The sequence below is a fragment of the Lynx canadensis genome, chromosome B3 (genome assembly GCF_007474595.2).
Source record: "Lynx canadensis isolate LIC74 chromosome B3, mLynCan4.pri.v2, whole genome shotgun sequence".
NCBI classification, from domain to species: Eukaryota; Metazoa; Chordata; class Mammalia; order Carnivora; family Felidae; genus Lynx; species Lynx canadensis.
Window position 1 is genome coordinate 53324226 of NC_044308.2, and position 14806 is coordinate 53339031.

At 36.2% G+C, this 14806-nt stretch overlaps 1 protein-coding gene and 1 pseudogene across 1 annotated transcript in view; both read right to left on the minus strand.

Annotated features, from left to right (window-relative positions):
* Positions 1 to 222: 222 nt before the first annotated feature.
* USP8 (ubiquitin specific peptidase 8) overlaps positions 223 to 14806 on the minus strand; it is a 77686-nt gene continuing 63102 nt past the window's right edge. The window contains exons 12-20 of the mRNA XM_030318205.2: positions 12214 to 12300; positions 10015 to 10092; positions 9333 to 9595; positions 7626 to 7838; positions 6920 to 7130; positions 4649 to 4885; positions 3372 to 3514; positions 1291 to 1423; positions 223 to 1122 (exon numbers count right to left, since the gene is read on the minus strand). Of these exons, the coding sequence (XP_030174065.1) occupies positions 937 to 1122; positions 1291 to 1423; positions 3372 to 3514; positions 4649 to 4885; positions 6920 to 7130; positions 7626 to 7838; positions 9333 to 9595; positions 10015 to 10092; positions 12214 to 12300 (1551 nt within the window). The 3' untranslated portion in view covers positions 223 to 936. The remainder of the gene's footprint in view (positions 1123 to 1290; positions 1424 to 3371; positions 3515 to 4648; positions 4886 to 6919; positions 7131 to 7625; positions 7839 to 9332; positions 9596 to 10014; positions 10093 to 12213; positions 12301 to 14806) is intronic.
* On the minus strand, positions 7405 to 7497 carry LOC115517371 (annotated as a pseudogene).

Below are 14806 nucleotides of genomic sequence, written 5' to 3' on the forward strand. Positions count from 1 at the left end.
GTAGTCATTCCTGATCCCTATCCCTTTTAATTTTAATCCTGATTCCCAACTCTTGAGAATTCTAAATAAGTGCTTTATGCAGTTCTGGGTCAAGTTGAAGGAAGAGTAAAATCAAGTCCTAATACAACAGGATAAGTGAACTAAATTTTAAGTCACATAGTAGGATAAAGTGTGTGTGTATATAAAATTGTTTGATAAAAAAATAAAGACAGAACATTTACAGGGTTTTAAATTATTTTTCTCATTAAGATTTTAATGTAGGTGTAAATGAAAATTCTCATTTTAAAAAATTAAAGAAAAGTTTCCATTTATTTTTTAGAATAAAGATTTAGTGCACAAATACAGCCCAAAGCCAACAAAAAAATAGCTTTGCCCTGTCATTTCCCTAAGAAAGCACTGCAGTTACTCAGAATAGGCCAAAAGAAAAAGGAAAAACAAACAGTCCTCTGAGTTCTAGGCTTCACACAAGGACCACGTTATTATACTATGTACATTGATTTGATGTGCAAGTGTGCAATAAATATATACACATACATTCCTATCTGCTTTACATCATTCTAGAGTATTCATAGATCAAGCTGGGATTTAGAAATGTGAAAAGGCCATAACAGTGAAAAGGAAAAGAAAGGATATAATGGTTTTTAGACCAGGAGAAGAATAATGCTTAGCTAATTATTTTAACTTTGGAGCAAACTATAAAGGTTTTGAAATAAATGGTACCTGTAAGGAGTGCTTAACTGCAATACTCGTTAAATGTTATTAGTCAGTTTTTCGATAATGGCACTGACCTAAAGTATATGGTGATAGTAACACAGCTCCCACGGTCTTAGAATTCCTCTAAATGGCCAGCTGTATTTATCCAGTATCTTTATAAGCATGTCAAGAGTTGTGTTGCTCAGCTTCTTAAAAGATAACTAGGTTAGAACCTACTTCTCCTTATGTGGCTACATCAGTTGCTCGTGGTCCCAATGAAGTATAAAAGAGGATATAAGCTGCCGAAGACTTCACAGAAGAAACAGAGATATCAGAAACTTCATGATCATCAAATTTAAACCACCGCTGTCTTGCTGCATTTTTACAATAGGCAGTGTAGTGGCCTCCATCCAGCCCACCATAGTGATTCTGTGCCAAACAAGATAGAAAATCAGTTCAAACTGAAATTATTGTCATATTTTAAATACTTCAAAGCTTTATGTTATTTTCCTATGAGGTTAAGGAACCACATGAAACTCTTATTTTTATAGTTTGCTTAGAAAAAGAGAAAGGATTTAGTTCCAACAAGATACTTACTGAAACAGAAAACAAATTATATTTCTTCAAATTGTTCTTTGGACCAATAACATACTGTGACAAGTCAAGATTCTCTAATGGGAAATCCACAGAGGTCTGTAGTTTCTGCTTCCACCTGCCATCGTAGGAAAAACTGTAGAGTGAAACAGGATAGCAATTAAACTGAGAGACCACAAACACTGGAAAGACTTGAATTCATTCATTAATGTTCTAGATTTGTAGCTGAGACCAGAAAATCCATTTCAAACACACTCAGAATTTCAATGGTGGAGGGACCTGGAAAGACATTTGGCTTCATTTCCACTTTACAAATGAGAAAACGAAGGTATGAGCAGATATGAAATGACCTGCCCTCAAACAGCTAAGGTGGTGGAGACAGAGCCACACCTGGGTCCCTTGACCCCTAGGCCAGCGACAACTGTTCGATGAGTCTTCTGCAAAGGTAAAAAGTTATGAAGACCCACGTTTATAATGCTAACTACCCTACGAGTACAGAGGAAAGACTAAGGAGAGCTGCTCTAGCTGTTAAGACTGTACTTTTGGGGAAACTGAAGCTGGAAATCATAAGCACACAGACTACACAGGTATCCCCTGCTTTTCAAAAGCTGTGTTACACCACTTCATTTTTACAAGACTTCCATGAGTTACCTGTTTTAGCTCCCTAAAAGAAATCCAAAGAAGGTTTCTGCTTTTAAGAAAATAGGTGAAAAGGGGAAAGCAGCACTGGGCAGCGTTTGTTTGCAGTAGGCTGCTGGAGGCAGCAGGCACCCTGCCGAGTAGATAAAGTGGCATCACCATGCTCCTTCCCAGAATACTCAGGGTCAAGCTGCCACAGCTTTGAATTGTCTGCCCGTACCTGTGTTTTATCTTGATCTGTTTTGTGCATCTGTTAAGCAAGATGTGTCCTAAGGTATTAGAAAAGTCTAAGAGAAGGTTATTTTGGGGGTCTGGGAATACTGAAAGATTTTCTATATAAATTAATGATAACTGCTTCTTTGCTTTACACCATTTTGGCTTATGAAAGATTTCACAGGAACACTCTACTTTTGGATAGCAGGGGAGAATTGTAATGGCATTCCATTATCCTGACATACTCTACTCCTTTAAACACCAAAATACTGGTACTTTGGTTGGTGCGATAAGATTATTTCAGAATTAGTTTTCAAAAACTGAATTCTGAACCATTTATATTTTTAGATACCTGTATTCTCCAAAGAATTAATACACAGCACTAGAAACCTTAACATATGTGTAATCATTTATAGAATGTTTATCTGTACCTCCACAATCCTCAAGAAGAGAAAAACTGATGGAACAAGCTTCTGGTAGAAAATTTACGTGAGGAATTTGAACACGTCAATATAGAAACAAAAGTAATTGCCTAAGAATTTCCAATAATACAAAATGAAACAAATAATTAAAATAGAAATGCTTCGTTTGAGACAAAAATTACAGCTCTCAATAAAAAGATGAAACCTCCTTTTAAAAAGTTTTTCAAAATAATGATTCATAGTTATCACTCCATGAATGGATTCCATAAAGATAAAAGAATCAAAAGACAACATCTGGGACAGATTTTACAACTCTCTTGCTATTATCCCATCTATTATAGGGCCAGACCTTTTTCACAGGCTAGAAAAATGTGGACAAAAATATCTGCACCCAGCAATGGCATCCTTAACATCTTCTCTAAAACTGCATTCTCATTTTCAGCACAGGATTAAATCTTTTCTTAGTTTACAATAAATTTTATTGACTTATCATTTGTATTAGAGTTATGTTGTGTGATTTTATACATTTTCACGTGGATTTTTTATGATGTAAAATTTTATATTTGAAATGCAATAAATTTCACTAATTTTTAAAAGATGAAATGACCTGAAAGCACCGTGTTGTCATTTTGCTGTTCTGGCAAACACTAAAGTAAGGAACTGGAGTCTCCTCATTTCTGCCTTGTTTCCCTAACCAGATAATCTTCCTTTGTAATACATCCTTAGCAGGCAATGCAACAAAATGACTTAGAATGAAGTACAACTTAAGACTTCCTTCATCTAAACTGCAGAAAAATATGTTCCTTTTACCGTTTCAGATGCACTAAAAGCACAGGTGGCAACTTCCAGATCTCTATCTTTTTTAGAGAGTCCCGTCGAGTTCTGCAATGACTGCAGTAAAACCTGTTGTTGTCTGTGAGCTTTTCTTCTTTGGAAAATAATCTAAGGCAGTCCTGGAGGCAAAAACAAGTAGTAGTTACTCACTAATTCGTTTCTTCAACACAGTATCATTGAGCATCTAATTCAGTAAGTTATTCTGCCAGGTATGAAAGGACACAACAGGTAACTAGCAGAAAATAGTTCTGTCATAAAGTTTACGACCTAGTGGGGAGCCCAGAGGGGAGAGCCAACAGTAATCAGTGCAGGGATTGGTGGGTGCTGCCCCTGACAGAGGGAAGCAGGACTGTGCATCCTGAATGCACACAGGAGCCACCTCTGCCTGGTGCCTCAGGAAGTCTTACTGGAAGAAATGACATTCTCAAGGGAGCTAACACTAAAGGTATCAACAAGCTAGCTAAATCACACTGTTACTGGGTAGAAAACAGGCTATTTATCTGATCTCCACATAGAGCAAATTCTTATAAAAAGGGAATCTAATTAAAGTCAATATGCAATTTTCAAATTAACTTCTAAAATAGAAGTTTTATTTCTTCAAAAAACAAACTTTAAAAACATTTATCGATTCTGAAAAGTATTTAAAAATTTTTTTTTAAGTTTATTTATTTTGAGAGAGAGGAAGTGTGAGTGGGGGAAGGGCAGAGAGAGAGAGAGGGAGAGAGAATCCCAAGCAGGCTCTACGCAGTCAGCACATAGTCTGATGCAGAGCTTGAACTCATGAACTGCAAGATCAAGACCTGAGCTGAAGTCAGATGCTTAACTGACTGAGCCATCCACGTGCCCTAAAATGTTTTTTAAATTTTGTAAGTTAATTTATTTGGAGAGAGAGTGTGCAAGTGGGTGAGGGGACAGAGAGAGGGAGAGAGAGAATCCCAAGCAGACTCCACAGTGTCAGCACAGAGCCTGACACGGGGCTCAAAATCACAAACTGTGAGATCATAACCTGAGCTGAAATCAAGAGTTGGACGCTTAACCAACTGAGCCAGCCAGGTGCACTGAATTCTGAAAGAGTAATTTAAATTTTTTTTTAAATTTTCTAATACACATAAACATAATTAAAACAAAATTTATGTAGGAGTTTTACCTACAAAACATTTATAGGGGCAAAGTACAGACTCTGCTGAATAAAGTCCATCTTTGTATGCATAGAAACAGCATTTATTCAGCAAATCATTTTCTCTCAAACTTACCTGTAATGTACATTTACTTGTAGAAGCTAATGGTAGAGACAAATACATGAAGGCCTCAAATGTCCTAGACTTTTTGTGACAGGTGAGGCACTGTACTGTGGATTTGAACTGACCCTGAAAAAGTGCAACAATAATAGATTCATTGAGCTGCTTATGTTTCTGCCAAGCATGCTCTGCAGCTTTAAAGTCATCAAGGTGATCATTATTTTCTTCTTTATGTCTCTTCCGATTATCAGCCTGGAAATAATATTAAAATTTATATCAATATCTCAAAATCGTCATTTAAATAGAAAACTAAAAGAATATATTGAATACACTTTGCAGATTTAGAAACATTTCTGGTTTCTTTCATAAAGGAGTTCTAATCTCATTCAGAGGTAAAAAAAAAAAAAAAAAAATTCCAGCCAAAAATCCTCCCCCAAAATCCCACTTTATCAGAAGGGTATGACTTATTTTACTAAACAGAAATTAATAAAATACATTTTTTTTTAGGTGATGGGGATTAAGGAGTGGACTTGTCACTGGGTGTTAAATGAGTGACGTATGGAAATACTGAATCACTTTACTGTACACCTGAAACTAATATTACAATGAATGTTAACTGCAATTCAAATAAAAACTTTAAATAAAAGTATATTTTATTAACTGTTTTTAAGTTGAAATTCTGGTTTTGAAAAGAGAAGACATCCCATACACCGCTGCAAGCTGTTGTCCTAGGCTTGTGGATGGATATACACATATCCTATATATATTCACACATATATCCACACAAAACACGTATTTATACATACACATGTATGTCCGTGTGTATGTATGTATGTTCAACGGTAACAGGGATCCCAAAGGTATTAGAGACATACATGTCTCAACTTTTCACATGAATCCTTTGGTTACATGAGGTAATTCTTATTTTAGAAAAAACTATAAAACTGATAAAACATATACAAAATATATAAATATACAATAATAAAGATGTTCAAGCTCTCTACAGCTAATCTTTTGTAAAATTTATGTTTGGGGCACCTGGGTGGCTCAGTTAAACAACTGACTTCGGCTCAGGTCATGATCTCATGGTTCGTGAGCCCCACGTCAGGCTCTGTGTGGGGCTCTGTGCTACAGTGTGGAGCCTGCTTGGGATTCTCTTCCTCTTTCTCTGCCTCTCTCCCACTCAAGCACATGTGCATGCTCTCTCTCTCTCAAAATAAATGAATAAACTTAAAAAAAATATTTATGATTTCACTTTCACATACATGTGGTCACAGAGTATCTCTAACAACTATTTCAACATTTACAATTTCTCACAACCTACCATTTTAGTAAGCAAATATAAAAAAATTGTATATACTTCTTTTCAAATATTAGACATATCAGATATATTTGTTTCATAGTTTCTGACCTTAGTACAAAGTCACTAGATTTGAATAAACTACTACTGAACAATCACCAACTATAATTTTATTTTTTTTAACATGTTACTAATTTAATTTTTGAGAGGGGGAGCACACGTGCACTCAAGGCAGGGAGAAGGGAAGAGGAAGAGAGAATTTTAAGCAGCCTCCACGCCTGGTGCAGAGCCTGACATAGGGCTCGATCTAACGGCTGTGAGATCATGACCTAAGCTGAAACCAAGAGTCAATGCTTAACTGACTGGGCCACTCAGGCGCCCTGGCTGAGTGACATTCTAGTGTGTCACACATTCTAGTGTGTGTGTGTGTGTGTGTGTGTGTACCGCATTTTTAAAAATCCATTCACCCATGGATGGACATTTGGGTTGCCTCCATACCTTGGCTATTATAAATAATGCTGCAATCAACATAGAAGTGCATATATCATTTTGAATTAGTGTTTTCATTTTCTTTGAGTAAAGACACAGTATTGGAATTACTGGATCATAAGATAATTCTATTTTTAATTTTTTTTATTTTAATTTAATTTTTAGTTTTTTAAATTTACTTTTTAATTTTAATTTTTTTTAATTTACTTTTTGAGGGAGAGAGAGAGACTGAGACAGAGAGAGAGAGACGGAGAGAGCAAGCAGGGGAGGGGCAGAAACAGAATCCCAAGCAGGCTCTGCACTGTCAGCGCAGAGCCCAATGCGGGGCTTGAACTCACGACCATGAGATCATGACCTGAGCCAAAACCAAGAGTCAGATGCTCAATTGACTGAGCCACCTGGGCGCCTCAACTATAATTTTAAATTGCTATAAAAATGATCACAGTGTTGAGCAACCTTAAAGAGCCTTTACAACTTAGAAAAATCAAATTTCTTACTTTATTTAGATCTTCATGGAGTCCATCCATTAGGAACAGAAGCAGTTCTTGTGAATCTTGCTGGCTATATCCTGCAAACTGGTCATTGATCTTCCCAATGGTGATTTTAAAGTCTTTTGGACTGATATACCTGTACTGTCCTGTCCACAGGGCTTTCATAATTATGCCAAACTCTTCAGCCACTTCACCTTTATGCCCCAACAAATTTGACCTTTGCAAATAAAATTAGAAAACAGCAATAAAGGAAGTTTTAAAAGGTCAAGGTACAGCAGGTTCTTGAGGTCAACATTAAACTCTTCGTATCTGTAATCCAACACTAAAATGTTTATTTAATCACAGGTTTATTACCAAATATTCATCTGATTCTTACTTTGATTATACCTCGCCAACTTGCTTCTTTTGGGCTGCAAATCCTGTACTGTCTCCTTCTCCTCAACAGGCTCCAGTTTATATGAGGTTCTGCCTTTGCCTATCTGTCCTTTACCAATTAGAGGGGGCTTTTCTCACATATCTTTGCACAGGGGCCATGATTCTCTGTATTGTTCCAATTTTAGTATATGTGCTGCCAAAGCGAGCACTCTCACATTTTTCTTAAAGATATTTTCCCCCCTTCCTAATTTGACTTCTCTCTGGAGCTGGGTGGTAAGAAAGTGTAGTTAGATCGTCCTTCTAATATTATATTGCAAAAAGTATGAAATTTCTTTACCTGTTAATATCGTCCTGGTAACAGTTTCGGTTGAAATAATCGGCCAAATGTGGAGCATTACATAGGCACTGCAGTATTGAGTTCATATAGCAAGTATTTCCTAAATTACGAAGTCCAGTGAGAGCTGGTCCAGATCCTCCAAAAACAGGATTGAGGTTCCGAATCTGAGAAGCAGAAAGCCTTGTGATCTCAGCTTTAGGGTAGCACGTTGGCCTGAGGAAGAAAAAGTGTACATAATGTCTTAAAATGCATGGCATCTAAAATTAAGGTTCATATTACAAATGGCAGTAAACTCCACCATTGGTATCACAGTACACAGTAATCTTGGAAAGAGTTAATAAGCCAAAAGGTACTGGGTCTTACAGGACACTTACTATCTTAGGTAACACTGGTTGTATTTTGTGACCCTCCCATGAAACAGAACCTTAACCTCTTATGGGGGGCGTCTATTGTTCTTACACCCGGAGATAGAGTCCCTGGATTCTCATCAACAGGCAGAGACTTCTAGTAGAGAAGGCTCTTTCAAATTCCTTTAAGTAATCCTAGGAAGTTCAGCATTACCAAATGTTGAACTCAACCAGGACGCCAAACAAAGAATAAAGAATATCTTACAGTGGAATAATCTCAAAAGAGGCAGGGATTATTTGGGTACTATTACCTGAAGTGTAGAGATATGCTGACAAATGTGGTAGACACTAGCCCCAGGTGGCTATTTAAATTTAAAATGAGGGGCGCCCAGGTGGCTCATTCGGTTAAGGTCCAACTCTTGGTTTTGGCTCAGGTCATGATCTCAGTTTGTGGGATTGAGCTGCACGTCAGGCTCTGTGCTGACAGTGTGGAGCCTGTTTAGGATTCTCTCTCTGCCTCTCCCCAACTTGTATGCATATGGTCATGTTCCCTCTCTCTCAAAAAAAATCTTTAAAACCAAAACAAAAACAATCCCCAATGATGATTCAAAAAAGAATTAAATTTTACCAGTTTTAATAGTCAGTCCTAACATAAACCCATTTATTTATATTTCCATCTATCCCCCTGCCCCAAAAAGTAAAGATTACAATAAGCAGATTTGATAATTATCTCCTCACAATCCTATCAATCATAAACCAGGAGCATTAGAGGGATCACACCAGGAAAACATCTAAACAGAGATATTGATTTGGGAAACTTAATTGAACCTACTGATAACTACTTATAAAGAGAATAGCAGAAATGCAATGAAAAAAAAAGGGAACAGAATAAGGATTAGGAACTGATACCACAATACTTGTTATTTTAACACTATTTAAGTTTACTCCCGCAGTATTTGGCTGAGTTAAAAAAAAAAAGTTTGGAATTTGAGAGCTGCAACAAAACAAACTCAACAGTCCTACAGATTATGGTCCTCAAAGAGAGATTTAGGGACCATGGAGATTTATGAAAAACTTCTAGGTAGTCTATATCATGCTGCCCTAAAATATAATAATATATATTCTTTTATACCTACATTAATACGGATTATGATAACCTTCCTGATAAATTTAAGTTAGCACTTGGGATAAGAACCAAGGAATTTAATCCATTCACTTTTCCTCTGTGCTACATAACAATGGCTAGAACAGCCACCCTCAGAAATTTCTGACTTCCTGATCTTAATAAGCTGAAATGTTTAGAGTAGAACTTTTCAAATATAGCGGATTATTCTAGTTCTAAGAGTTAGGATAAACTTACTTATTTTCCCGATTAACTGTTGGAGTTACTGTTGGCTTCCTCTTCTCTTCCTCTTGAATGGCCTGGGTTATATCTGGGGAGGAGTAGGAACGCTTCAGTTTGGACGGTTCCCTATCCCGCTCAGTAGGGATCTGTGGCTTGGCTTTATGAGTTGGAGGGGTGGCAGGAGGTGCAGATGAAGGAGCCATTTCCGGTGGATACATATGAACAGTGTTGGTGGGTGAATGATAATAACGAAAAGTTCCAGTGATTGGGTCAAGAAACTTAGATAAAAAAGAAACAAAAACAAAAACAAAACAGGTCAAAAAACAATGACCATTACAAACTAAAGAAAATCACTCAAGGGTATTCTATTGCTAAGTTTACTTTCGGATTACAATAATTTGAGTAAGATGGTCGTAATCACTTCTGTGATTAAACTTCCAAAGAACTTTAGGTATTAGAATAATACACTGCTTCTAAATGACAAAGGCCAGAAATGTTCATATATGGTAGCCAGCATCTCAGATTGGCTATACTGAGAAATCCAATCCTGCTATAATTAGGGGAATGGGCTATGTCCTCCACCATGAAGAAACAGAATTGACTCTGCATTAGAGAAGACACAGAATAAACAAAAAAAGCTTTATAAAAAAGAACACATGACCATGTTATTTATTTATGTGCTAATTTTGAGTTTTACCTTGGCCCAGCCTGAAGGCAGTCCTGGTACGATCCTCCCCATTTCTTCACTTCGTGCTCTTGTCAAAGGTTCTCGAGCCTGGTTTAAAAAAAAAAAAAAAAATCAATTAAATTTTGCCATACACAAACTTAAGCTACTTGTATCAAAAAACCAAAAAACCTGTGTTGGCTGCCCTTAATATTTTTTAAATGAAGTTTAAAAATGAGTAACTCTGTATGTTGTCTCAAAGTCCAAATACTGCCACAGCAAGGGGAAGAGGAATGTGTATATGCACAAGCCTATAATGATGATGGTTTTTTAAGTTTCTTTAAAAAACAAAAAACAAAAAACACAAAGACATTTCCACTGCTAGGTATCAACCCAAAAGAAATGAAACATATCTGCACACAAAGACTTATGTACAAATGCTCACAACAGCATTATTCATAATAGCCCAAAAGAAGCAGAAGCAATCCAAATATCCATTAACTGGTGAATGAATAAAATGTAGTATACCCACATGAGGGAATCCTATTCAGTAAATACAAAGGAATAAACTACAGATACATGGATGGATCTCAAAAAATTATACTAGTTAAAAGCCAAATGCAAGAGACCATATGTATGTACACACACACACACACCAACACACACCCACGATTCCATTTATCTGGTATGTCCAGAAGAGACCTAACTATGAAGACAGAGTAGATCATGGTTGCTTGTGGCCTTAGGGTAAGGACAGAGAGTGACTATAATTGGGCACTGAGATCTTTCTGGTATGATGAAAATGTTCTAAAATGGATTGAGTAAATACTTGCTTCACACCTTTGAACTGAAACCACTAAGCTGTACATTAAAAATGCGTGAATTTTATGGTATGCAAATATTACCTCAATAAAACTCTTAAATAAAAACAAAAGCAAAGGTGTCTTATATAAGACCTAAATATTTCAAAAATTGTGATAAAGTAACACAAAATAAGATTTGTCATTTTAACCATTTTTAAGTGTATAGGGTTAGTGGCATTAAGTATATTCTCGGTGTTGTGGAACCAATTTCAAGAACTTTCTTCATCTTGCAAAACTCAAAACTCTGCACCCATTTAAACAACTCACTTCCATCTACTTGGCAACCACCTTATATAAATGGAATCATACAGTATTTGTCTCTTTGTGACTGGCTTATTTCACTTGCAAAATGGCCTGAAGATTCATCCACGTTGTAGCATGTGTCAGAATTTCCTTCCTTTTTAAAAAGGCTAAATAGGGGCGCCTGGGTGGCGCAGTCGGTTAAGCGTCCGACTTCAGCCAGGTCACGATCTCGCGATCCGTGAGTTCGAGCCCCGCGTCAGGCTCTGGGCTGATGGCTCAGAGCCTGGAGCCTGTTTCCGATTCTGTGTCTCCCTCTCTCTCTGCCCCTCCCCCGTTCATGCTCTGTCTCTCTCTGTCCCAAAAATAAATAAACGTTGAAAAAAAACAAATTAAAAAAAAAAAAAGGCTAAATAATACACCATTGTATGTATATATCACATTTGTTTATACATTCATCTGTCATGGATATTTGGGTTGCTTACATTTCTTGGCTAGTTGGCTATGTGAATAATACTGCTATGAACATAGGTGTGTAAGGTCCTGCTTTCAATTCTTGTGGGTATATACCTAGAAGTAGAATTGCTGGATCATATAGTAAGGCCTAGGTATTTCTAATTTATTTTCTAATTTCATAAAATGAGAATACACTGTTGTACTTTAAATAGGAAGACAAACATCTATTCCCTTTTTTTAAAATTTAAAAATAATTTTTTTAAGTTTTATTTATTTATTTTGGGAGAAACAGAGACAGCATGACCGGGGGAGGAGTAGAGAAAGAAAGAAAAAGAGAGAGAGAGAGAGAGAGAGAGAGAGAAAATATCAACCAGGCTCCACACTGTTAGCACAGAGCCCAATGCGGAACTCGAACTCACGAAACCATTAGATCATGACCTGAGCCGAAACAGAGTCAGACGCTTAACCGACTGAGCCACCCAGGTGCCCCACATCTATTCATTCCCTTTAGTATATAAATGGATCAATATGTAAAAATAAACAAAAAACAGCTATAAAAGATAGCAAAGATTTCCTCAGAAAGTAGATCTTAAGATGGAGGATGACAATATGGTAAAGACAGCCATGTGGTTATAATCCATGTTTTCCCCCCACCCAATGAACTACTACTCACTTTGTTTCTTTCAATGTCTTCTGTATTCTCTCTAAAAGTTCCAGTCTTTAGAATTCCACTTTCTGGTTGTCCTTTAATCTTAACAGGCTGTAAAAATTATTAAAATTTTAGAAGTGAAAGAAAACTTTAACTTTCCTCCCATAAAAACTTACCCATCAACCACTAGCTAATACAAGTAAATCCATCTGACTGAAATATAAAAGAAGAAAAAAAATGACACTTCTGAAAGTTTCTTAGAAAAAAAATTTTTTTTTAAGAGTAGAATCCACACCCAACACAGAGCCCACTGCGGGGCCTGAACTCACAACCCTGAGATCAAGACCTGAGCTGAAATCAAGAGTCAGACACTTAACTGACTGAGCTACCCAGGCGCCCAAAGTTTATTCAATTTTATTGTCAAAGTATAGATATTTTTATATATATATAGATTTTTTAACGTTTACTTATTTTTGAGAGAGAGAGAAACTGAGCACAACCAGGGGAGAGGCAGAGAGAGAGGGAGACACAGAATCCAAAGCAGCTCCAGGATCTGGGCTGTCAGCACAGAGCCTGACACGGGGCTCAAACCCACAAACCATGAGATCATGACCTGAGTCAAAGTTGGTCTCTTAACCGACTGAGCCACCCAGGTGCCCCTCAAAGTATAGATATTTTTAATTAAAGGTGATAGAGCCTATGTGGAATTTCCTGACACTAACGGTAAAGAAGAAAAGAAACTGATGAATCAATGGGGGTGGGCTGTAAATCACAGTGGATTGGGAAGCAAGCACTGATTCCTAATACATGATGCTGGTCATCAGTGTATAGTCACCATAGCCTCTTTTGAACACTATCCTTTTATTTTAATCTCATATGATGTTACCTTCGAAGTAGTCATGTTCTCCCAAAATGAACACCCTGAAGAGAATGAAGAGATAACAGGAGTTTCATACACAATACTCAAAAGTACAAAACCTATTTTATATCCTCTTGGAACCTATCATGAGTTCCTTAAAAATTCACTTTGGTACACCTGGGTGGCTAAGTTGGTTAAGCTTCTGACTCTTGATTTCAGCTCAGTACATGATCTCACGGTTTGAGTTTGAGCCCCACGTCAGGCTCTGCACTGTCAGTGGATCCTTGGGATCCTCTCTCTTCCCCTGCCACCTCTCTGCCCCTCCCCTGCTCTCTCTCTCTCAAAAATAAATAAACTTAAAATTTTTTCACTTTAATTTTATAGTTCATTTAAAAATTACAGTAAAGTAAAAACTTCTAAATCTTTGTGATAATTTAATAAAATTTATTTAGAATAAATTATATATGTTACCTACTTTTAAAAGGACCATATAATAAATACAATCTTGTTTTCAATGTGTTATATATCACAGGAAATGTCAAAAACTAATGTGATATTCTTGGGGCTACTTAGATTTGCAGGGCTATTTGGCACCTATATAGTAAATAACCCCAGAAATATGAATGCTTTCAGTTCTTTATGACTGCCTATCTCTAAGTGAAGCAAGACAGAAAGGAAGTAGCTTTGGAATCTCACTGAATATGGGCCCTTAGACAAATTATTTAACCTCCAAGTTTCAATTTTATTTGTAAATTAAATATCTCATGGGCTTATCATTAGAAGGATAAGATAACGTATGAAAAATCCTTGGCGTATAGTAACTACTACTGAGTAATATTTAATGAATAATATTAAAATTGGAAGAGCTCAGCAATTCTGAGTCTCCCATAAATAAAGTGAGAACATTTTAGTACATGAGCTTCATTTCCCTAACTTTAGGTGTTTAGAAGGTTTTTTATATGAGAGTTGTATTTTTGGTAGTTAAGGTTACTAGATTAAGTGTTCCTTGAAGAAGTGTGCCATTAATATAAATTGTTATTTTTGCCATATGCCTGAACTGCTGCTTCAAAAGTCATAAAGGTAGACATTCTGTAAAGATATAGTATTTTGTCTTCCATCCAAAGTCATTTTCTACACTACCAAGAACGTTATTTCTATTTACGTGCATATAAAAAGGACTATAACTGTTCCTGCTATTATAAAAACTTATTGTTCAAAAGGGAAAGGCATTGTTAATTGTATAATAGAGGAAAAAAATAAAAAGCACATATGATATTATTAGGTTAAAAAAGAATAACAACAAAAAATTTTCCTCAAAATTATGGGAATCAATTTTGGGGAATAGCCAAGGGCAGAAAAAAAAGCAACATTAATGGGATTATTGCCAATATTACTGATCAGATGAAGCAATAAACAAAAGGACAAAGATGTAACCAAAAAAATCTTTATACACAAAGATAAATGTTGGGCCATTTAGATATTACTGATTTTGGACATATATGAAACAAATACAAACTCTACCATATACATATTTGGCACCCAACTCCTCTATACTGAGAGGAAGATTATATTTCATTCTAGTCTTCTGATGATCATATATCACATATAAAAATGAAGTATGTAGTTAGTTATCTCAATTGCTAACACATATTGCATTTCATAGACAAAAAAAGCAATTCCATTTCCAGCCAACCAAAAGAGTAGGTGAGTAAATGTAGATAGATCAGTATAAATCTATCACCCACTAGAAAATTACTT